Genomic DNA, 25,176 nt, shown 5'->3' with positions numbered 1-25,176 from the left:
GAGAGCATATGCACTTTAGCACTGGTTAGCAGTGGTAAAGTGCCCAGAGGTCAAAAGCCAACAACAACAGGTCAGAAAAAATAGGAGGAAGGAGGCAAAGAGTTTGGGGATGTCCCTGTCAAAAAGCCAGGTCCAACATGACCCCCTACCAGCCTAAAGCCAGGGGAGAACAATCACTATCCTGATGTACTTCCCTGTTTGAGGCGACAGAACAAGGACCCAGGCCCACAACAGCAGGGGCATGCTCCAGTTCTTCGCCTTCCTGACTCCAATTGGATCACTCTGTCCATACTCTCAGGGCCCACTAAGCCAACCCATGGGGAACCTTTCTCCTTACCTGCGGATCCCATCTGTGCAGCACCTAACCTTACTTTGCTCACAGATGTATCCCAGGAGCAGGATAGTACCACCATGACCAACACAGTGGTGTTGCCCACTCTACTCCTGAGGTGTGACACTTGTCCCCTCCCCAGGGATAACTCTGTCCACCCGGACAGCAAGCCACAGTGATTACTGACAGCTGCCAGGGATGAGAGCCAGGCCCCAGGCCTCTCAAAGCTCTCCAACCACTGTGGCTGTGGAGAGTGGGGGGCGGTAGCCCCAGGTGCTGGGCACCCTTTAACCACTCTCCCTTCCACCAGGTCAGGGATGACAGCCTGAACCTGGTCCTCCCCTCTGGGGCTTTGTACCCTCCCTCCTGGAGCGGTACCCCCAGAGTCCAACATGGTCAGGGTGCTTACAGAAGTCACCCTGTACCATTCCTCCACCAGTGCAGGGCTGTTAACCTGCAACTGGCCCTCCAACCTGGGGCCTGTACCTTCAGGTTGGACTAGGGCCCGGGGTGAGGCTTCCCTCCCCCTGCCCTCCCTTCTGGGGTCCAGCACCCTCCAACTAGGAGTGGCCTCCTCAGAAGACAACATGGTAGGGGCACTGATACCAGTAGCCCCTCCCTCCAGGTCCGGGGGGACACCCTGAACCTGGTCTACCAGCCCAGGGTCTGTACCCTCAGACTGGATCACTGCCTGGCAAACCAGGACTTCCTGGGGGGCACACCTACCCCCCACCAGGTCAGAGTTTAACCTCTGCACCTGACCATTCAACTCAGAGTCACCACCCTGAAGTTGAACAATTGCCTGGCACGCCAGGACTTCCTGGAGGGCACACTGACCCTCCACCAGGTCAGAGCTTAACCTCTGCACCTGACCATTCAACTCAGAGTCACCACCCTGAAGTTGAACAATTGCCTGGCACGCCAGGACTTCCTGGAGGGCACACTGACCCTCCACCAGGTCAGAGTTTAACCTCTGAACTTGGCCATTCAACTCAGAGTCACCACCATGAAGTTGAACAATTGCCTGGCACGCCAGGACTTCCTGGAGGGCACACTGACCCTCCACCAGGTCAGAGTTTAACCTCCGAACTGGGCCATTCAACTCAGAGTCACCACCCTGAAGTTAAATAATTGCCTGGCGCACCAGGACTTTCTGGGAGGCACACCTACCTCCCACCAGGTCAGAGTTTAACCTCTGAGCCTGGTTCCCCAACCCAGGGTCACCACCCTGAGGTTGGGCAATTGCCTGGCACGCCAGGACTTTCTGGGGGGCACACCTACCCCCCACCAGGTCAGAGTTTAACCTCTGAACCTGGTCATCCAACCCAGAGTCAACACCCTGAGGTTGGACAATTGCCTGGCACAGCAGGGCTTCTTGGGAGGCACACCTACCTCCCACCAGGTCAGAGTTTAACCTCTGAACCTGGGTATCCAACCTAGAGTCACCACCCTGAGGTTGAACAATTGCCTGGCACGCCAGGACTTTCTGGGGGGCACACCTACCCCCCACCAGGTCAGAGTTTAACCTCTGAACCCGGTTATCCAACCCAGAGTCAGCACTCTGAGGTTGGACCACTGCCTGGTACACCAGGACTTTCTGGGGGGCACGCCTACCCCCCAACAGGTCAGAGCTTATCCCCTGAACCTGGTTAGCCAACCCAGAGTCACCACCCTGAGGTTGAACCATTGCCTGGCAGGCCAGGACTTCCAGGGAGGCACACCTACCTCCCACCAGGTCAGAGTTTAACCTCTGAGCCTGGTTCCCCAGCCCAGGGTCACCACCCTGAGGTTGGGCAATTGCCTGGCACGCCAGGACTTTCTGGGGGGCACACCTGCCCCCCACCAGGTCAGAGTTTAACCTCTGAACCTGGTCATCCAACCCAGAGTCAACACCCTGAGGTTGGACAATTGCCTGGCACGCCAGGACTTTCTGGGGGGCGCACCTACCCCCACCAGGTCAGAGTTTAACCTCTGAACCTGGTCATCCAACCCAGAGTCAACACCCTGAGGTTGGACAATTGCCTGGCACAGCAGGACTTCTTGGGAGGCACATCTACCTCCCACCAGGTCAGAGTTTAACCTCTGAACCTGGGTATCCAACCCAGAGTCACCACCCTGAGGTTGAATCTTTGCCTGGCATGCCAGGACTTCCTGGGGGGCACTCTCACCCCCCACAAGGGACACACCGTCCCCAAGGGCCACACAAGAGTCTGGTTGGCGCAGGTCTCCCGACCTCTGCCCATCCGGCAGAGTCTGGGTTTCCCCCAAACCAGAAACGGTTTCACCTGGGTCATTCCTGGGGGGCTCTGCTCTCAGAGCTGTCCCCTGACTCTCAAGGTCCTCCACTGGGGTCTGCAACCCCCTCTCAACCCTATGTCTGGACTTCTGCACCCCCTCACTAGGAGGGGTACTGCCAGACACCAGAACTGTTGGGATGCTGGCTACAGTCACCCCCCCCCAAGTTCTTCTGACACTGCGGGGCTTCCCTCAAAAGGTGGCCCTACGGTACAGGCTAGGCTTCCCTCCTGGTGTTCCCTCATGGAACCCTCTAGGACCTGGGACCTACCTGGGACACTACAATCCTTTCCCACCACACTCGGTTGGGAACCAACTAGACCACTCCCTTCAGGAGCACCCCCAAATGCCTCTTCAGACTCTCTGGTACTCACCCAGAAGTCTGCCTCCATTGTAAGTTCCCTGGGGTCAGAGAACTCACACTCCACCTGGTGTTGGCGTAGCTCTGGAAAATAAGGACCAGACATATGCTCTCCAGCAATTACATCACTCTGCCCTTCACATGTATTAACCACAGTACCCTTCACCCAACCACCCAGTAACTCAACCTTGGAAAAGCACTCTACTTCACCCTCCTGAGACTGGTGAGACAGTATCTGTCTGTCCCTGACACTCAACCCAAACTCTTCTGGGATGTCTCTACACTCTATATCCAGGACGTCCACCAGGGGGGAACCCTTTTCTCTGTCACTCTCTGCTAGAGTCAGTAAAGTGTCCCTCCCCCCAGTAGGAATATGACTCCCTGTGCCAGTTCCCCAATCCTTCTCAGGGACCCTGTGCATAACGGGAACTACCTCATACCCTTGAACTGCCTGGGGTGTGTCAACTCCCTTCTTCAAGTTGAGAATCACATCTCTGGGCTTGTGCCCTTCTTCAGCAGTACTAGATGCAAGATTTTTGCTGCCACCATCTGAACTGGACTCAGCCCTTCCGGCCTCCAGTTTCAGCTCTTTACAGCTCAGCTCTTGAGCTGCAATCTTTTCTTCTTCCAGGGCTAAGAGTCTTTTTGCCTCAACCTCTGCAAGATACTCCTCTAATTGTTGCTCCTGTCGCCTTTGACTTCGGAGCCATTCATCTATTTCTGGGTCACTGTCCAACTCTGAGTAGTCTTCCTCCTCATCTGAGTAGTCTTCCTCCTCATGTGCGTAGTCCTCCTCCTCATCTGAGGGGTACTTAGTCATTTGGTTTCTTGCTGCCTCTCTCTCTGCCCATCTTTCCTCCCCCCAGACTATGTAGTGATGGAGCATCTCCGCTTTAGTAGATCTCCTTGCTACAGGAAGGCCCCATTGTCTGCAAAGCTTCCTTAGGTCAGCCTTAGTGAGGTGGTCAGTACGAACAAAGAATGAGTAGGTACACAATCCCATTTTGATAAGATCTTATCAGCAAAAACCAAAATCCAAAGTCCAAAATATCAATAGTATATCCAGGAGGACATCAGAGAACCAAGAGCCAAAAAAGATGAAAAATCAAGTTGACCTTCAACTGTGGGTAGGTAGTGAAATACTTAGCTACTGTATGTCACTGCACAAACACAAGTCCTATCCTCACCGCTGATCACCAATGTTAGAAATGGGGTTTTTGGTTGGCAGTTAGGTTGCCCTCTGTCCAAGCAAGAACCCTCACTCTAGTCAGGGTAAGTCACACACAATCCAAAATCAGCCTGTGCTCACCCTCCGGTAGCTTGGCACGAGCAGTCAGGCTTAACTTAGAAGGCAATGTGTAAAGCATTTGTGCAATAAATCATACAACACCATAGCATAACACCACAAAAATACACCACACAGTATTTAGAAAAATATATAATATTTATCTGGGTATCTTCAGGTCAAAAACGATCAAAGTTGCAATATCAATTTGTAAATATATCACTGAAAAGTGATATAAAGTGTCTTAAGTCTTTAGAAAGTAAACAGAGTCTCTTTCAAACACAAAGTACCTGGTTTCTGGTGGAAAATCTCCTCAGAGGGCCACAAAGGAAGAGGTGCGTGGAAAAAGGGTGTGTGCGTCGATTTCTCCCCAGCACACACGGACTTGCGTCGTTATTTTCCACGCGGGGAAGTCGGGCGTCGTTTTCCGGCGCGCGGACAGTCTCTTTCTGTGGGTCGCGGGGATTACCAGATGTCCCGGGTCTGTGCGTGGATTTTCCTGCTTGTTTTCCGGCTGCGCGTCGTTCTGTGGGGCTGCGTGTCGAAGTTTCGATCTCACGGCAGGCGTCGCGTCGATTTCTCCTGCGGAGTCGGGCGGCGTTGTCCTTGCGAGGCCGTGCGTCAAAGTTTTGATCTCACGGCAGGCATCGCGTCGATTTCTCCTGCGGAGTCGGGCGGCGTTGTCCTTGCGAAGCCGTGCGTCAAAGTTTTGATCTCACGGCAGGCGTCGCGTCGATTTCTCCTGCGGAGTCGGGCGGCGTTGTCCTTGCGAGGCCGTGCGTCAAAGTTTTGATCTCACGGCAGGCGTTGCGTCGATTTCTCCCGGGAAGTCGGGCGGCGTTGTCCTTGCGAGGCCGTGCGTCAAAGTTTCGGTCGTCCCGAAGGCGTCGCGTTGATCAGCGTTGGTGTGCGGCGTTTTTCTTGCCGCGGAACAAGCTGTGCGTCGAAAAGTTCGGCGCACGGAGCGTCCAAGAGGAAGAGTGAAGTCTTTTTGGTCCTGAGACTTCAGGGAACAGGAGGCAAGCTCTATCCAAGCCCTTGGAGAGCACTTTTACAGCCAGGCAAGAGTTCAGCAAGGCAGCAGGCCAACAGCAAGGCAGCAGTCCTTTGTAGAAAAGCAGACAGGTGAGTCCTTTGAGCAGCCAGGCAGTTCTTCTTGGCAGGATGTAGTTTCTGGTTCAGGTTTCTTCTCCAGCAAGTGTCTGATGAGGTAGGGCAGAGGCCCTGTTTTATACTAAGTTGTGCCTTTGAAGTGGGGGTGACTTCAAAGAGTCTCTAAGAAATGCACCAAGTTCCCTTTCAGCTCAATCCTGTCTGCCAGAGTCCCAGTAGGGGGTGTGGCAGTCCTTTGTGTGAGGGCAGGCCCTCCACCCTCCCAGCCCAGGAAGACCCATTCAAAATGCAGATGTATGCAAGTGAGGCTGGGTACCCTGTGTTTGGGGTGTGTCTGAGTGAATGCACAAGGAGCTGTCAACTAAACCTAGCCAGACGTGGATTGAAGGGCACAACAAGATTTTAGTGCAAAGAAATGCTCACTTTCTAAAAGTGGCATTTCTAGAATAGTAATATTAAATCCGACTTCACCAGTCAGCAGGATTTTGTATTACCATTCTGGCCATACTAAATATGACCTTCCTGGCCTCACAGTAGTGTAAAAGCGAGTTTAGGAGTTTCACACTACCAGGACATATAACTACACAGGTACATGTCCTGCCTTTTACCTACACAGCGCCCTGCTCTAGGGGTTACCTAGGGCACACATTAGGGATGACTTATATGTAGTAAAAGGGGAGTTCTAGGCTTGGCAAGTACTTTTAAATGCCAAGTCGAAGTGGCAGTGAAACTGCACACACAGGCCTTGCAATGGCAGGCCTGAGACAGGGTTAAGGGGCTACTGAGGTGGGTGGCACAACCAGTGCTGCAGGCCCACTAGTAGCATTTAATCTACCTGCCCTAGGCACATGTAGTGCACTCTACCAGGGACTTACAAGTAAATTAAATAGTCAATCATGGATAAACCAATCAGTAGTACAATTTACCCAGAGAGCATATGCACTTTAGCACTGGTTAGCAGTGGTAAAGTGCCCAGAGGTCAAAAGCCAACAACAACAGGTCAGAAAAAATAGGAGGAAGGAGGCAAAAAGTTTGGGGATGTCCCTGTCTAAAAGCCAGGTCCAACAGTGGTTATAAACGGCTGATCAGTTCTCCACACCTTAGTGAACGTAGTTACTAATTAGCAAAGAGAAAGGCAGATCTGCCTTCTCACAGAGTGCCACTCCGTGTCACACAATTTTGGCTCCTTTCACACGATCACCCAATGAGGAGCCGAAAAAACACACTGGCAGGAAAGTCAGCCGGAAAGCACTATACAGAATGGCTTTCCAGCTCTTTCTTGGAGGCTGTAAGCAGGTGATGTCCATTATCGGGATGTGTAAACACCCCAGAACATCTACCACAGTCTCAGCGACCATTTGCTTTTTTGGTTGGAGAAGAGGCGAGGGGGGATTTGTGGTGGGCACAGTGCTTCTCAAGTAGCTCTAGGTTCGACGCCCCTCCCCCATCAAAGCCCCACTCCTTCCTCACATGGTGATTTTTTTTTGTAAATTGGCAGGTCTGGAAAGGTGTCACTTTGTGAATGTAGTCGGCAGCCTCAGGGGGTGTAAGCAGTGGTTGATCAAACCAATGTACTTTTCACCCAGTACTTCCCCAAACTGGAACATTTTCTTTATTCTAAAGCAGCACCAATTCCTCTAAGGAACATGAGCTGCTTAAAAATGTTTTCCATTTGGGAATTCAAACAGAGGGATGATGACCTGCTGTTCCTTTCGGGTCGCCATTTCTGTATTTTTAGCTAATTATATGATTTTGCAAATATCAACCTGCCTAAATAATCTTCATTTGTTTTGCAACTACCTGACTGGACATTTTTCAATGTGGCTTATTAGTACGTAGGCTTCATTTCAAAATTAAAGACTTCTCAATAACTTGATGCACATTTTGCAATAACCCTTTTGATACATCTAATCCTGCGTATTGATTTAGGAGGGAAGTCAGTGACTGTACGGTCAACTTAAAAATGTAGGTCCTGTCTCAAAGTCTCAAATGAATTGCCATTAGGGAAAAGACAGTATGGGTAAAATGGGAGGTTGAGAAATGAGAACAGAGACCATCTCAGAATGACAGCCTTTTGGGTGGGCGATGTGTAGGACCCCCCTGTGTCCCATCCCTCAATGAGATTGAAGCATGGGAGACACCAAATGTAGATCCTTGTAACCTCTGATCCTTGTTTTGTGCACTCTGGAGAGCCTCAGATGTGTGCACTATATTTTGAACATGCTTAGAATTTGTCCATGTGCCCTCGGTTTGATATGTGAAAACAGCATATGTTGCAAAAATGGAACCCTTCTGTGTCAGCGAGAATAGATAGACCACTTGCAGTTTCCAAGATTGCTATGCAAAGCAGATTCTTGTTGTTTCCTAGTTCTGTGATTCCCTGCAGATATCCTAAAAGGGTCTACTCTGCCAGTTTGTTCTCTTCTTGATGATGATTATAGTCAGTTTCTGCAATGAGCTGTGACATGTGGTCATCATGTTGTTTTTGCTTAGCTAGACACACATGAAGATCTGTGGATACTTGGCAGCATGGAATACTACTTTATCTAGGGACCCATACAGAACTTAGAGAATACTACTCAGTTCCAGGCAGGTAGCCTTTTTTTATCATGCATAGTCTTTAAGCAATCTCGTTGGATAAATGCTTTTGGGGTTACCAATAGTTTATTTTATTTTCAAGAAAGTAGCTGCAAAGATCCATGCCCCAAACAGTTGCCTTGTATTCAGATTAAGCACATCTAGCATTTACTACATGTATGGGGTCTATTCAGAACCAACGTGTTTGAGACATATCAGACCTTTATTTTTTTCTTGTCTCACTAAAATTTCAAAATTTGAAGCGTGTTGTGCCAGACAGTGACATCAATGCTGAGAGACATGATCTCAATTCTGATATATTTTGTGAACAGTTATGACAAGGAATCCATTATATACTGACATGAGTATTTGAGCTATTCAGGCAATGGATGCAACGTCTGACTTGGATATCATTAGGAGGTTATTAAGGCTTAGTATGACCAACTTAAAATCCTGCCTCTCCAGCTGACACATTTTGTGATAGACAGATGTTGCTGATTGGTGAGGCAGGTACATCCATCTACCGCTTTTCAGAAGTAAAATCACTGGGATTAATTCACAAACTACATTTTGTAGTACATAAAGTAGTGCTGCAGTAGTACTACTTACATACTGCAAAGCACAACCCACAACCTATGAGTGGAAATCTTCACCTCTATCTGTCCTCTCTTTTCTATAGACAGATCCTCACATATGGAAGTTTACTACTTAGTACTGAATGGGGGAGAGGCCAGGTGGAGTGGATGGAAAAGAGGGATCACTTATACTAAATAAGAGGGGTTTAGAAAGGATTAAGAAGGGGTTTTGGAAGGACCTAAGAGGGGACTAGGGATGGAATGACACCCACGATTGAAATTCACAAAGTGCACTTCTAAAGTTACTAGAAATGGAGTAAATCCAGCACCACACATGGCCAACCACTGCCACTGAAACACCCTCCTGCAAAAAATAATGGAGGCAGGGACTTAAACATTAATTATGAAATACATTAACATGTTTTTACTTTTGAATAATATATATTTTTAATGTAATCTTTAATGTCTACATATACATAAAAATATATTTTATTTTTTGTTAACTTACACAGGTTTCACAAAGGCCATTTAATTATGTTCGCCCTGCATCTGCTAATAATTGGTGTGGTAGCTTTGTGCAATAATAACAATCAATTACCTAATGTATTTGGTATGACCAGCAATATTGTTTTTTAAAAAATGAACATGTATTTTTAGTATGGTTGTTTCAAACCCCTCTGCATAGAATATTGTGGTCAATGTGTGTTCCCAAATCCAGACTTATTATATTGAGCGTATATGTGTCCTGTTATAGATACATTCTTGGGCAAAGTATAGTACATAGTTGTAAAACAAAAGAAGCAAATATCACCACAGGCTCCATGGGCTGTCCAGTGGGAATTATGCAGACACCAGTAATCGCCACATTTACTTTGTTGTTTAGGCTTCATTATTGGATCATACAGAATTGATCTAGGTTGAATTAAATGTTCGTTGCTCATGCACAAGCTATGAATCAGAGATTGTATTTATTTTAACAAAATGACAAATGCCTTCAAGGGTGTGACGGCAAGAAAAATGAAGCTTTAAGATTAAACCCAGTGTTATTATAGAAACTATTAATCTGATCTTTGAAAATACTTGTAAATCTGTACCCACAGGGTTACGTTGCTGCACAGGTGCAGATGTGCGACTTTTATCAATTCACAAACCATTCCAATAGTATAGCTTTAAAGCTGCAAACTTTTTCGGGCATTTTCCTGGGAAAGAAATCTTCCTTTTTCTTTTTAATGTTTGTTTTAACCTTTCCTCAATACAAAATTGTACGCAGAGCACAATTCCTCATTATACAATGATAGTGCCTCTGTGCAATGGAACATTTTCACTAATTATTTTTGTCTATTTTTACATCCCCACAAAGTTTAGAGTGTTTCATTCCACTTTCCACAAGTTGAACCCCTCGACTAGGACTTGTTTCCATAGACTATTAAGCAATAGATAGGTAATAGTATGTGAAATACAAGCATTGGCGCAGCCAATAGGTCTCACCTTTGGGACCTTATGAGTATTTAGCCTTGCAGCACATTATCCTGTATGCTATAACATCCACTGTTACGTTATGTGCCACTGGTGAATGGCCACACACAAGCAAGAATGGACTTTCCTGCTATTTAATGAAAATATGATAAAGTCTCTTCTGAAAAGTGTATTTCTTTAACCAAGAAGCTTTGACAATAATGGGCACAGTATAGCACTTCAATGAGAAGTGCTTATTTAAAGTGTCTTTGTACAACTGGTAGTTTGAAATTATATATCTGGAAGTGGTGAAAATAGAAGCTCGGCATGGGAAAACAACCTGGCCCACAAAAGCCAAATTCCAAACACCCCAAGCACTGTTGCAACAAGTGAAGACACTCAAAACACTTGTAGCGACCTAGACATTGGTAAGCCTAACCAGTGGTGCCTTAGTGTCAGACTAAAAACTGTCTGATTTACGATTGCGACAGAGGCGTTTCCACCAACATGGCGGATGTAATGTGGATTACTATTTGTCATTATTTTTTGTTAGTGATGTTGTTACTGTTTTCTTTTGTTACTGTTATAGAGGTTGTTTCTCAGTAACAAAAGATCAATGGCCCTAACGTGCAGGCACTTGATTGTTGTTTTTGTCCATGCCTTGCGAGCAGAGTCTCTGCGGCTGGAAGCCAACAGTCCCCTGTTCTCGAACTAAACAAGGCGGAAAATTCTGAGCTTGACTGAAAGGAAACTCTGTGGATTTGTGATGGTGCTCATGCTCTGACTAAACCTAAACGAGGTCTTAAATATGAGCTAATCTGCTACCTCTATTGAGCTATCTTGTATTTTCTGGTGTTGTAGTGGGTGTGTACACCGTTTAGAGAAATGTGCTCACCACACCCTTTCCCTATAAAGTTTCTTAATACCTAATTGCACAATAACTAATATATGTATATTTATGCATGCACAAGCATTTGCCCTTTCATCATAATGCAAATTTGTTTAACGCATGAGATTATCCTTCACTTTTCACATTAGCTTACCTAGGACTCCTTTCCAGTGATGCAGTTTACCGTGTTCACATAGGTAAATACAACACACATAAATGGCTATTTTGGTGTAAGCATGAAAAAACAATGCAGAAAGAAAAATTGGCACTATATGGCCATCTCTCTAAAGGAATAAAGGATTATATTACACAATTACCTGTTATATATCATGAACAATAACAATAAATATATCCTCCTTGGCCCGCAAGATGTTTCAAAGTTCCTAATGATGACCCCCAATGCCCTGTTGGCAAATGTGGACCAGGAACCTGTCATGCTTTTCTTTCACCATAAAAAGATTGAGGGCTTTGAAGAATGGGGGAAAGGGATACCTATCTCAATACCATGTTTACAATTGCAAACATGGCACTGGGGCGGGCAGCACTGAATTGCCCAGGAACAGTATAAAATGCAGCCTTCAGTAACGTGGGGCACAACAACAACCCATCGAGCCAATGGCACAGCTGGAAGAATGTATGGTACTCAGGTGATAATTTCACCCGAAATAAAATCGCATGAGGATTTGGCTGCAACAGCCACCAAGCATTAATACCTGTTCTTTTTCTGACAGAGGAGCATACAATGCTCCCCCTGGCATTGCTCGCCCCTACCGGACCATGAGTTAGAAGCATATACTTACCAACTGCTCCAAACAGCTTGTAAATGTATGTGTTAAGTCCCAAGCAACTGTGAATTCTGTGCAGATTTACAACTGGTAAATCTGGTCGTACATGGTAAGTGGCTGGCATGGATTTAACCTACTGCTATAGTAATATGCATGAAAATGTACCACCTGGCCATCAGGGTTAGACTGGGACAAAAGAATCCAAGGCCCCCCAAAATAAAAACGGCCCCCATTAGCGAATCAGATAGCTAAAAAAGTGGCGTACATTTGCAAATCAGGCCAGGTTTGAACTTATGAGGACACACTATATGCTTATTTTTCAAGGTATGAGATACTGCATGCATTTATGTTTGCTGCAGGCAATGTTTGTGGTTCATCAGTGGAGTGTTGATTGGCATTCGCAGAGCCCCGGAAGCTGGAAGCCGTGGACCGCTGCATTGCACGAGTGCAGAGCTTGGAGTAAGGGCCTGACGAGTCAGAGCCGGAGGGATGGTTGGGGTTGTGGCTGTGGCCACGGCCGTGGCTGTGAGGAGGCGGGGAGGAAGCGAGGAAGCAGCAAGAAGTGCAGCGGAGACTATTGCTGCATATCAGTCACATGCTATGCCAACAGAGAACGCGGGAGGAAGGAGAAGCAAGGCAAGGAGAGTCTGCAGCGAGGGAGACTGCCATTGCTGCGGGCCACAGTGAGGAGAGGCAGCTAGCCCGGGCCAGGCTGCCTCCATTCGGTCTCCCAGAAGCCTGTGGCAATGGTGCCCCCTGCCGCCCACCTGTCGTTTGCTGAGAAAACGCCAATACTACAGGCGTAAGGAGAGATTCAAGGCGGTAAGGCTAGGGGGACACATAAGGCTTACAGCCCTGCCCCGCATTGCGGAAGCGGCCGGCAGAAGGCTCGTGCAGCTTGCACCCATGGTAGCTTGCACCCACAGCAGACCTCTTCTTGCCGCTTGCCCTCCCCCTCGCTGCACATTGCCTAGCTGCTCCTATTGTTCCAAATCCTCTTGGGGCATTGCTCTCACTGACTATCGATTCCATGGTGGCAGAACTGGAGTGTCCTCCTTCCTTCATTTGAGCCTGGCCTGGCCCATTGCCTCGTCCTGCCTGCCCTTCTGCTGGAAGCAGGGAAAAGGAGGCAGTCTCCCTGACATTGTTTGCCGTCGACCCTGACAGTGCTTCCCGCCAGCCCAACTGCTGTTTTGCCATCCTGCAGGCCTGGCTCACCGTCCTGCAGCTGGAAGCAGGGAGAAGAAGGGGTGAGTCTCCTGGTCCGCGTCCCCGGCTGTCCAACATTCGGCTCTTGGTTGCCCCGTCCAATAGAGGCCAGCCTTTGCTTTAACTTTTGGTCTGACCTGGGCCCCTTTATAAGGCCGCCTGCCCCTCTCCGTCCTTTTCAGCACAGGGCTGCAGAGTGGGGGTCAGCGGGCTTGAAGCATTGGGGATCATTCCAGTAAGTTCCATAGTGTGTCTCCACCAGCGCCCAGCTCTCAACATTGGACTATGGGCTGGGCTGGAATGCCAGTGGGTAAATGGCGAAACATTGCCCGGTGTGAGCTCAGATTGAGAGGCACTGTGTCTGGAGCTCCTGGAGAACCTGGAGCTTGGAGTGCCTGTAGCGAGCAGGATGCACTAGGCTGCAGGCAGCCTGCTAGGAGCAGAAGCATCTGGCATTAGGTCAGCGTGGCTTGCCATGCATTGCTATCTTGCTCCACTCGCCCATGGCTGTTGATGGACACAAAGCTGCTGAGCGCCTTGGAAGCGCGTCGGAAGTGGTTTGCCCCTCTTCTTAGGGAACAGCAAATTCGGACCAGTCCGGAGAAGAGAGGGGAGGTCCTTCGAATCTGGGAGGACTGGCCTCTAAGACCACATTGGATATTGCCCCCGAACAAGGTGAGAGACTTCTTTATCGCCCCCCTGCTTTGACTTGGTCCTGGTGGTTGGAGGAGAGGCAAAATTATGACCCTAAAGAAATTACGCTCAGGGCATTTGCTCCCAGGAAGGGCATGTACAGAAACAAAATCCAATCCCCTTCGGATTAAGGTCAACCCAGCCCTACGGGAGAAGGGACAGAATCAAAGTTTTGTATTATGGGAAAAAGAAAAGATCCCACAGGAGGAGACAAAGCTTGACATTCCTCTCGGCATGACAGCTGGCACGGAGCCAAGTGGATCCCTGTTCAAGGGGGTTTCGAAGGAGTCTTACTCCGTTCATAGCAGATTAAGGGGGGAGCAGGGGACATAGCCTCCCAGGACACCCTTCTACAGAGCACTCAGAACTCACCCAGGGCGCTGTCGCATTCCTCTTTTACATCCTCCCCCTCCTGTTAGTTAGCCCACCTCCACCTGTAGAGACCTTCGGAGTAGTAGTTAAGTCTGCTGAAGCTCTCCAGGAATCCGTTTTCCACTTAAGGGCTAAAGGGACTTCAGTCACTGGGCTTCAAGACTTCAGCCTGCCTGATTTGGACTTAGACCTCTGTAGGAGATATGGGTATCATGTCAAGGACTATTCCTTGCCTCCTGGGGATCCTGTGCCTATGCTTCCACCGACAGGTCTCCATTTGTTTAGCAGTGCCCTGTCCATCCAAGACTCTGTGTACTCTCACCTATCTGTGACCCCAGTTCTGGAAGTAAGCAGTAAATTGCCTAGTCAAACACCAGACCAGGAGAAAAGGATCTCTACTTCCCTGAACAGCTTGGAAAACCTGCTTTCCTCAATTTTAAAACTTCTTGAGAAATTTGTAGGAGGGTCTGACTTTATTCTCGATTCTGTGACAGCCATTTTGAAGAAATGGTCTAAAGATAACAAAACCAGGAGTTTGAATCAAGGTCTCTCGGGGTCATCGGCTGCCCCTTGTTGCTACTAAATAAGCCGGAGAATCCCATGGTGAGTTCCTGCATGGAGGTGAGCACGCAGGCTGGTAAACCCCAGTGTAAAGAGACTATCAATGAAAGGGCACTGCCTGATAGCCCAGTGGACTTCATATGATTTATTTTTGACCCCTGTCCATTTAAGAGTAAACGGTCGGCAAAGTCTAATCAGACTGAACAGGAGATATTCCCAATATTTAAAGCCTTGTCTAATCAGAGGAATTACTCTCCGGAGTCACCTGCTCCTCTGCCAATAGTAGGAGAGAAAAGCAAGAAGAAAAAATCTAAAGGTTTGAAAAGACCAGTTTGAAGGATCACTAAAAAAGGCAGAAGGAAAGTACATTTCTCTGAGATGACAGATTCCACACAAAAATGCACGGAGGTACCTAGCATGATTTCTCCCTCCTCTTTGGCGACAGGGATCGCATCTGGGATTATTGGAGCAGTTGCCAGGGAGCCAGAGAGGGAGTCCGAGAGTAAGCCTTTCTTTGTCCACCCTCCTGGTCCACCTCCCGAATTGAATCCAACCGCTCCAATTTTTTCGTTCCCCAGGCTGAAGGGAGTCTCTAATGGCCCTGTATTTTCAGAAGGCCTTCCCACAACTGGATGCAATGCAAACACATATATAGTAGACTTTATTCCAATCTTTGATGCAGATTTCATCTTGAATAGATCAACTTTGTTAAACTGTTTCTCGGAGTCTGGCCCATTGAGGTCAATTCAAAGCTGTGACATTGACCTTATTTCTCTACTGTATTCTAAGGTAGGCTTTAAGTCAAGGATTTCCTTTCGCTTTAAACGCTTAGCTAAACTGGTCCTTCGAAATGCAGATTTTTTGCGGTGTCGCAGGATTTATGTGGTCCCCTATCTGGGTTTGAATCAGACTGGTGCTAGTGAGGGGTTGCTAGTGGAAAAGAACAAAGATGGTTATTTGTCACAGGAGTCACCCAACTCTAAGGACTAGTATGTGTTTAGGCCCAGGGTAGATTTGCGGGACCTGACAGTTTCCTTTTCAGGGAATGGTAGGCAGGCGTCACTGCGGGAAGCTCCAACCGCCCGAGCAAAAAAGCATTAATGGTCTGGATGGGTGGGGTTGGCTCCCATGAACCTTAAACCAGGCGCGGGGGTCTATGTTCCTGTTTCAACCCCTCAACTTGCGTCGGCCTAAAAATTGTCTCATAGAATGCTGCAGGGGTGAGATATAGTAGGGAGAAGTTACTTTGTCTCAGCTCTTTAAGGCCTGACTTGATTTACCTCCAAGAGACATGGTCTGATAGGGATTTATTGTGGGATGATTATTATGTTATAGACTGTAAGGCCACCCCTTCTAGAAGGGGGCATACTAAAGGGGGAGGTGCCTGCTTTCTGTCAACTAAACTTAAGTGGAATTATGATTGTTATAGATCCTAGCAACCTTTTCGTGGCCTTACCCTGTCAGGTTCATAATCCCACTTGGGGCTCTACCCCCCTGTTACTGGTCAACACCTACATCCCCCCGAATCGGTCTATGACGCCTTTTTGTAGAAGGTTTTTGTCTATATAAAAAATGCTCTAGATAGTGAGTATCCTCCCTATGTAGTGCTAGTTGGAGACTTAAACTGCAACACTTCCAATCATGCTCTGAGCCAAGTCTGCAAGGTTGAGAGAGAGGAAGCCCTGCGAATTCCACCCTGTGTTCCCCCCTCGATAAGAACAAATAAGACAGGGAAACTTCTACTTGATCTCCCTAGGAGAAATTATTGTATCATTGCTAATGGAAGGTCTACTTCAGATTCCCAAACTTCCTTTACACATGTTTCTCCAAGGGGAATGGCAATATTAGATTACCTGGTGTTAGGTTATACCTCTTTTTCTTTGTTAAATGACTTAAAGATTATAAATACCTCTGTTAGTGACCACAATTTGCCTTTCTTCTGAACATGCTTATGACGTGGACCTGGGAGCTGGGTAAGTCAAACCCCATGTTCGATAATAAGACAGGAGGGACCCAGCATGATCACAGAAGGATCTCAGGTGTGTTAGAGACCTTAGAACTTGCTGTTGCAGAGTTGGATGGGAATGAATTGCAAAACTTTGCAAACCTTATGAAGCAACTGCTAATTAGCTCCTCTCTAAGATCTCCTAAAATAGACACAAGGTGATTCCCCGTCCATTACTTGCCCTGAATAGGGAAAACAATGGTCTGGTTAGGATTCAGTACTTAGAGTATTCATCAGAAAGGGACTCCAGGGTGGCCCTGTTAAAAAGGAGAAGGAGGCACTTGAGGGCCTGTCTCGGAAGAGACTCCTGGGACAGGCTTTGGATCCACCTCAGGGAAGCAGCGGTAAAGAGTCAGGCTAGATGTTTTTGGTCATCGGTTGGCGAAGGCTGAGGATCAAGAATACATTCTTACCGTGTAGCCATATCTGAAGCTCATTGGACTGAATTCATTGCCACCCTTTATGTATCAAATGGGGTTGAATTGTTCCGGCTTCCCGAAAGTGATGGATCACAATCCACTGATCCTCCTACAGTAAAGGAGATAGAGCTGACCATTCGTGCTATGCGCCTCTCGGCCGCAATGGGACCTGATGAATTACCCATTTTGGTAATAAAACAGGATATTTGCTCATGGAGTAAGATTTTATTTGTTGTTTTTAGAAGGTGTTTCTTTTCCAGAAGTATCCCACCCTCCTGGGTTGGTAGTATCATCGTGCCTTTATTTAAGAAGGGCGATCGTAACTGTACAGTAAACTACCGGCAGATCGCCCTGCTGGACGCGGTAGGGAAAATTTTGCTAAATGTCTGCTTTCCAGACTATCTATTTGGGCTGAGGAGATTAATATCATTCCCCTGGAGCAAACTGGGTTTAGGCATAGCCATAGCACTTTGGATAATATTGCAGCATTACAAGTTATCATCAAAATGTATTGTTAAAGTAAGAGTTGGAGTGGTCTATGACACATTTATCATCTTTTCAACAGCTTTTGATAAAGTGGATAGAGACTTGCTGTGCGGAAAGCTGGCTAACTTGGGTTTGCCTAATATTCTTCTTGAGCTAATGATAGCGCTTCACTCCCCTACTTGGTGTAGAATACTGTTGGGGGGGACCAAGGTTTATCCCAAGAGATTCCCATTCTGAATGGATTAAAACAAGGATGCCTCTTGGTGCCTTTGTTCTTTTCTTTATGTATTTAAAATCTAACTTCTTACCTTTCCCAGAGCAAGGGCTTTCCCGTGCAAATCGGAGGAAATTCAGTTTGCTGCTTACAATATACCGATGATATCATAATTTTCCACTTAACTCCCAAAGGCCTAAATAACCGTCTTCAGTCTTTGTCGCAGTATACTGGGGCCCAGTTTACAAAGGTTAATGCTTCGAAAAGTAAGGTTATATGCTTCCATGGAAACAAAAAAATAAAGTCCCCTAATTTTCACTAGTCCCTAGGCACTCAAAAGCTAGAAATTGTGAATTCTTATACTTTTTGGGGGAAAATAGTCTATGGGAATCTTAGTGACAAAGCACACATAGAAAATAATTATTCCAAAGCAGGGCGTCAGGCAAGAGGCTTAGGGGCCTTGGATATGGCCACTGGGACAAGGCACTTTGCACACCTTTTAGTGGTCTATCGAGCAAAAATTCCAGCATCCCTCTTAAATGGCTTGGAATTGATTAATTTCTCTAAATGTTTTTTTTTAAATTTGTTGGAAGGCAAAACCCTTAGAAAACTCTTGTCTGTTAATTCAGCTACTTCTGTGGTGGCCTTAAGGCTGGAACTGGGATTAAGAAGTGCGTATGTTCAGGGCTTAGCAGGGGTTATACGGTGGGTCGCTTGCCTCGCAAGGAGTGAGGATAATACTTTAAGGTCCTTGCTGAGGAAAAGAATTCTGGTGGACAATAATTTCAGGTATACCATCTGTAAGAATTTCTCCTACGACTTAGAAAGGCTGGGCTTGGATTGCAATCAGGTCCTGGCTATTACCCCCTCAATTGAAAATTGGCTTGAAACAGGCTACATGGTCTGTAAGCTTTCAACTGGACATAGAAAGATGTGCAAAAAAGAGATTGTTTCTGAACTTAGCAGACTCCCTAATAGTAAAAAAAAAGCACAACCTCATATCATATGGAATCTACCTCATGGGGTTAGGCGCTTTTGGATGCTGCTTCACCAGGGACTGCTTCCTTTGAATGTTCTTTTGGCAAAATGGCATGGCTCGGCTAAGGAGTGTAACTTCTGTTTAGCTGAAACCCAGGACTCAAATTATGTTCTATTTGCCTGCCCATCCATTGTTTTGTTTCGGTGTAAGTGGCTAAGACCCATTTGTCTCCAGCTTTCTATACTATCTGACCAGAGTTTCTTCAAGCCTTGTATGATCCTCCCATTGAATAGTTCTGTTTTACAATTTTTTTTTTTTTAATGATTTTTATATTTATTTTAAGCTTATGAAATGTAAAGATGATGTTTTATGGTGCACTGTCTATTAAGGTAGTAGGGTGTGGGTGTTTTGGGATTTCTTTTAATGTGAGGGGTCAGGGAGTTTTTTATCATGATTCATTTTATGGGTGGAGTCCCTGTTCATTGGACAAGTTATTTGAGTGCTTATGTATATATTTAATTCTCATCATGTCTTTTTCATGTGGACCTCCTTCAGAGTTCGTAAAAATAAATAAAATAAACTTGAACTTGAAAAACTTGTGGTAATATCAGGGAAATCAACAGTAAAAAGGGGGCCACCTGACCATAAAACAAGCCCATACACTACTAGAAAATAGACCAACACACTGATCTACCAGACTAGCTCATGGGGCACTGACAGATTGCCCTATAGGCTAGGGCGACCAAAATATTAAAGTCATAAACCAGGACATTTCACAAAAATAGAAGGACTACAATTTTACTTCAACTGAACTCAAAGAATGACAGTGCGCATCAGCATTCAGTTGCAGAAGAGGCACTAAGAACATTAATAAATTCAAATTTTTAAAGTCAGTATCATGCCTGTTAGTTAAATTGCCTTCTGGTAATAGTTGCTAACTATCCCTACTTTGGAAAACAAAAGGAAACACACCTCGCACTGTTTTCAATCGACCCCCTCTAAAAGCCGGGTGTGGGAAAACTGAGCTGATTGCAGAAGCCCCCTCATTTTTTGTCCCCATTTCCACTCTTCTGGTGTTTTCCCGACTCTGATGGTGCCCTAGGCACTGCTAAATAGTCACAGGGCCTGTGCTCTGATTAAAATTATATATGCAAATTAGGTTATTTTAATTGGCTATACCAACCTACCTAGAAGTTCCTAGTATATGGTAGGGCATGTAGGTTTAGGGGATCCAGTATAGATAGTACACTCATAGGTGCACTGCTGTGGCGTCAGTGTCATTTTAAAAGCAGGCCTGCCTTGCAGGCTCTTTTAAGTTCAACTTCACCAAAATTCGACTTTGGAATTAAAAGTACTTCCAAAGTCCTCAGCTACCTTATTTTTACATATGTCACCTACAACGTATGCCGTAAGTACCCCCAGTGTTGGGTGCAGTGTAACTCTAAGCAGGGGCTATATAAAAGATGTTTTATAAGCCCTGGTAAGGAAAAAATAGTCAAATTCATTTTTCCCCATTGTAGTGAATGGGTTCCATAGGCTAACATGGAGAGACTTTATTTTAAAATGAGAAAGTCCTATTTTCCATAAGAAGGAGCTAAATATATCAAGTTTGGTATCAAATTAAAAGTTACAATAAAACAACTTGGCACTGTTGAATTTAATATAACTTGAACAGGGAAAGAATATTACAACTCTTGCTAAAAGTTACCAACTTCAGCCCTGTAGTGCCCTTCTCTGATTGAACAGCATCTGGCAGCCTGAGTCAGGCTGCCTTGATGAGGAGTGAAATGGCCTGGGCTGAAGCAAAGGGAGCATCTCGTGGAAGGAGATCTGTCTCACCAGGTGGTAGAACAGGATGGGGGGGGGGTGAGAAGCCAAACTGGACCTCAAAGGAGGGAAGGACATTTGGGACAGCAACTGGACCTCCCCCATTTCCTGCTGCCCCAGACAGCCAGGTGCTGCTTGATTAGATTAAGAGAGAGCTGGAAGGGGATGTGTTAAGTAAACCTTAGCCACACCAATGGGTGAACTCAGACAGATGTAAACATTAAGATTTAATTTTTGACATCTTGGATTTTGGAGGAATGTTGCTCCCTGGGATTGATTTGTCCCACAATTCCCAGGAAGTGGTCCCTCAAGAGGGTGGTAGCCTGCATGTGGTTGGACAGGATCACCCCCCTGCTTGCCACCCCAGGAGCAAGGATAAATATGGCAGAGCTTCCCCACACTTCAGATCCCTCCTGGAAAAAGACAAGAAGAAGAAATGACTGTCCTGCTTGACTCCTGGGCTGCACCTGGACACTGCACTCAAAAGGACTGCACCAGCTGCACACTATGGGCTTCACCAAGAAAAGGACTTTACCTTAATTCTACAACTCCAGGAAAAAGCTCCCTGTAAGCTGCAGGGAGAAAGGAGATGACTAGTGTCTCCTGCATCATGTCCTGCACAAATAGCCCAGCTGACCAGTGACCAGTTACCATTGAAGGATTTTGACCAGGTGCAGTGGGTGGGAGTTGAAGTTTTAACCTCCAAGGAGCAACTCAGAGCTTCCGGAACCGTGGAGTGAGTTGTGGACACTTGAAGGACCTTACAAGTACTTCTGGAAGAAGATTCAGTAGTTTGGAAAAGTTTGGATCAGCTTTGGAAAAAAGCTCCATAAGTGGACAACCCAACGGCAAGAGTCAAGCTGGCCAACGTCGACTGCAACCCAGCCTGGCTTGCAGGTATGTCCCGCTGAAAAGCTCTGTAGTCCCAGACTTCGAGGATTGGACAAGGGGCTTGCAGAAAGGCAATCCAAAGATGTCGCATTGAAATCGGCATGCTCAGGAGGGTCGTCCGACATTGGGGAAGAAAAGCTCCAAAAATGTTTCTAAGTCCGAAGGTAAAAGTTTGACCAAGGCCTCCAGCACAGTGTATCCGAGGAGGGCTCAATCGTGGTCGGCCTCAAATTTCGACTTTGTCCCAGTCAAAGGAAATCTTCCCAAAAATGTGACTATGTCAGAACGCAGAAACTGGACCGAGGCCTCCTGCGCCGTGTTTCCGAAGAGGGCTCCAGCGAAGTCGGCCTCAACTTGTGACTTCGTCCCGGTTAGAGAGAAATCTTAAAGAAGTGTGAATGTAAAATGTTAACCAAGGCTTCCCGCTCCGTAGCCCAGTAGGACTCCATCGCGGTCGGCCTTAACTTTTGAATTTGCCCCAGTCGAGTGTGACCAGATATCTAGAGCAGCACTTTTTGTTTCTAGGCACTGAAAAACAGGCACTAAAAACATTTAGGGGGTTATTACAACTTGGAGGAGGTGTTAATCCGTCCCAAATGTGACGGATATACCACCAGCCGTATTACGAGTTCCATAGGATATAATGGACTCGTAATACGGCTGGTGGTATATCCGTCACTTTACAGTCACTTTTGGGACGGATTAACACCCCCTCAAAGTTGTAATAACCCCCATAATCTTTAAAAAAAATCATATCTCCAGGTCCCTACATTGGATTGTTGTCATTTTGGTGTCATTTCAAAGATGAAAATATATGCTATTCTTATAAATTAGTGTACGATTGTTATTGCGTTTGTGTTTTACTTATTTACTGTTTTGTTGATATTCAATGCTTTAGACATCTGTCTCCTAAGTTAAGCCTAACTGATTGTGTCCAAGCTACCAAGGGTTGAGCCAGGATTAATTTATTGAGACCTTGACTGGACCTAGTGGGTTTGTGCGCTATTGCTAAGTGTAGGTGCTTACCTACCTTTACCAATAAACCACTTTCAACCACCAGACATGAGCTAAATTTCCCTAACTCTGCTGGCACAGTTGGCAAAAAAACAGTAGTGTCCCTGCATAACTGGAACGCCTTGTCACCCTACTATAGGGCAGTGCGACCCTGGCAGTGATTGCCATGCAACTTGGAATCAGGGTCTTGGTCTCTCAGCCTTAACATCCCAGTAGACGATTTTCAAAGCAAAGGATTGATTAATACTTTGCCCAGTTGACACTCATTAATGCTCTCCCCTTAATCCTTACTGCCTAGGGCAATTGATAATCATAACTGCTAGGGGATTGTAAGGGTCACTAACGGTAGGGCCATTGAGGAAGACCCTTTAGAGGGGCATTAAAGCTCTTAATGTTGCCTTTATTCTGTCTCATTTGTGGATGTACATACTTTATCGTAAAAGCAACTAAACCTAAAACACAGTTACTTCTGCAAATTGTTCTGGTTTATTTGATTCTTTTTTCTAAGTTATAAATGTTTCCATTTCTACAAAGAATGATCCAACTTTGCTTGCCAGAAAGATATGATTTGAAAGTTCTGAAATAGTGAAAATGTGTTTGCAAATGCATAAAGACAGGGAGTCCCAGACCATCGATTGGTATCATCTTTCAGAATATGTGCTTTGTGGTGAGCAGATATGTATTTTATTTCCATGTAGATGTATTCCTTTTAGCCAAGGTACTTTGCACCTTCAGTAGTGGGTGGGTTATTCTGTGGGCTGATCTATGGATTTACAGGTCTGGACATTCCTGGGTATGGATTAAACGTGAATATGTTGATTTGCATGTTGGTGAACATATTTGTGACTGTAGGTGGAGTTCTCTATTTTCTCACTTTTCACGGGATCTATGTGGGGGGCTATTGGGGAGTAGCACATTGCTGTTATATATGCAAACTATATACCTAAACAGAAAACTGCAGTCCAAATCAAACTTGCTGATTTGATTAAATGAACCAAGATGCTTTTTGCAGGCATGTTGGCGTTGTAAACTAACATTAAAGGCCTTATCTAGAGTTTGGCAGATGGCATACTCCTTCACAAGCATGCCCGATGTCCTGTCGTCTGTATTATTATATTTCCATTATAACCAATGACACTTATAATATGACGGACGGGATATCTGTCACATTCTGACAGAGTATCACATCTGCAATACTCTAAGTAAGACTGCAAGTCTAATATGTGTTCTTACGGCAACATTTTGGAGGGCTGTGGAACAAAACAATAAGGCCCAGATTTATTAAGGATTTGATTAGTCCTTGCCTGATGCAGTCGTCATAAGGTAGTTTCCAAATGGGATTTACATAGCCACACAAGGGGTGAAATGTAATACAATGAAGCAGCTTGCGCTCTGTTGCGTTAAATTTTGATTTGATAGGCGTTCCATGGGTGGAGTTTGGGCATTTCCATACATTCACCCATGAAATGTAACGCAATCCTAGATTTACTAAAGGTAGTAAACCAGGGATTACACCAAAATGGTGAACCTACCACAAAGAGGTGTAAAGAGGAGAAATATGTTTGTAAATTCCTCTTTCTATATGTGCTGCATTCTGCAAATAGAAAAAGGAATATTCCTCTAAGGATTGTTTTTGTGAAGGCAGGCATCTCTTCCTGCACAAAAATTGTCCTGGGTGTAGGCACCCCTGTATTATGGTTAGGGCTAGGCTGCCTAGTGTGATCCAGCACTTTGATAGGGCAGAAGTGTGCCATATCTCAGTAGATATGGAGCAATTCTGCTTCCTCCCTTTCAAGTTGCCTTGCTTTGTTGTGTGAGAGATTTGTAGATCTAGCCCTAAATAAGTAACTTGTAGAGTAAGTTGTCTGATTTAAATACCTTACATTAGTATTCATACATTTAATCATTAGGCTATTTAAAATAGTCTGCTTAGATATATCAAATAATGCTAAATTAATCAAGCTCAAAAATAGCATGATGCAATCACCTTGTCTGAATAGATTGACATGCGTGTTGTCAGACCAATGACTGGAATCCTGTAGAAGCCAGCTGTGTATGATACAGGGGTTGGTGTGAGGTGGTCATTTGGAGCAGGCGGATGGCTAACCAAGATCGCGTAAACCTAGAAGAAATGAGACAACATTTATTAGCATGCAAAGTGACCATCTTAAAGTATACAGTTTGATGTACATATATGTCCATTAACTTTGCTGAAATGTATGATGGAGTGATAGAGCGGTGGAACAGGATGAAGTAATACAATGAGACATGGCAAAATAAAATGTCCTGCCTGCAAGCGAGTGGGAGGTTGAAGTATTGAAGATCAATGACTGTAATAGTGGCTGCCTGACTGTGTTGCTGCCTCAACTTAACATTTGTGCTTTTGCCATTAACTCAATGAATCACTTACTCCTGGTCTTACACGAATGCCCACCTGATTCTCCCAACATGGTTCCCTCTGAAGGCAGAGGCCAGGGTGTGCCGGATACATTTTCTTAAACTGTTAATTGCACAGCAATGTGGATGGTCCAGGTAACAAACAGCCCTTCCACTATACAAACAGTGTCGCAAATCAGATCTCGGAAATTGAAAGGTATACTGTTCTGCCAGTACTATGATACAAAATAAAAGTCTACTTCAAGTTCAACCCCCCAAGGAGAGGTTGAATCTTTTTTTAAAATATATATGGCAGGCACTGCATAAATCAATCTCAGGTTTCCTTGGGAGGTATACCAGATCCACTGCAGCCTTTAGTTAAAAGCATACTGTGTAGTTATCGTTAGGTGAGACTTTCTATAGGAAGAGCATTTTTTTATTTGCTAATAACTTTTCGCCAATTG

General features: G+C 45.7%; 1 protein-coding gene across 9 annotated transcripts in view; it reads right to left on the bottom strand.

Moving 5' to 3' along the window:
- GRIN1 (glutamate ionotropic receptor NMDA type subunit 1) overlaps nucleotides 1-25,176 on the bottom strand; it is a 775,019-nt gene that overhangs the window by 589,967 nt on the left and 159,876 nt on the right. For all 9 annotated transcript variants that reach the window (XM_069241305.1, XM_069241308.1, XM_069241309.1 and 6 more), the window contains exon 2: nucleotides 24,324-24,458. In XM_069241305.1, coding sequence (XP_069097406.1) covers nucleotides 24,324-24,458 — 135 coding nt within the window. The remainder of the gene's footprint in view (nucleotides 1-24,323; nucleotides 24,459-25,176) is intronic.

This window comes from Pleurodeles waltl, chromosome 6, assembly GCF_031143425.1.
Source record: "Pleurodeles waltl isolate 20211129_DDA chromosome 6, aPleWal1.hap1.20221129, whole genome shotgun sequence".
Classification (NCBI taxonomy): domain Eukaryota; kingdom Metazoa; phylum Chordata; class Amphibia; order Caudata; family Salamandridae; genus Pleurodeles; species Pleurodeles waltl.
Note: the sequence above shows the minus strand (reverse complement) of the source record. Positions and strands in the feature narration are given on the sequence as shown.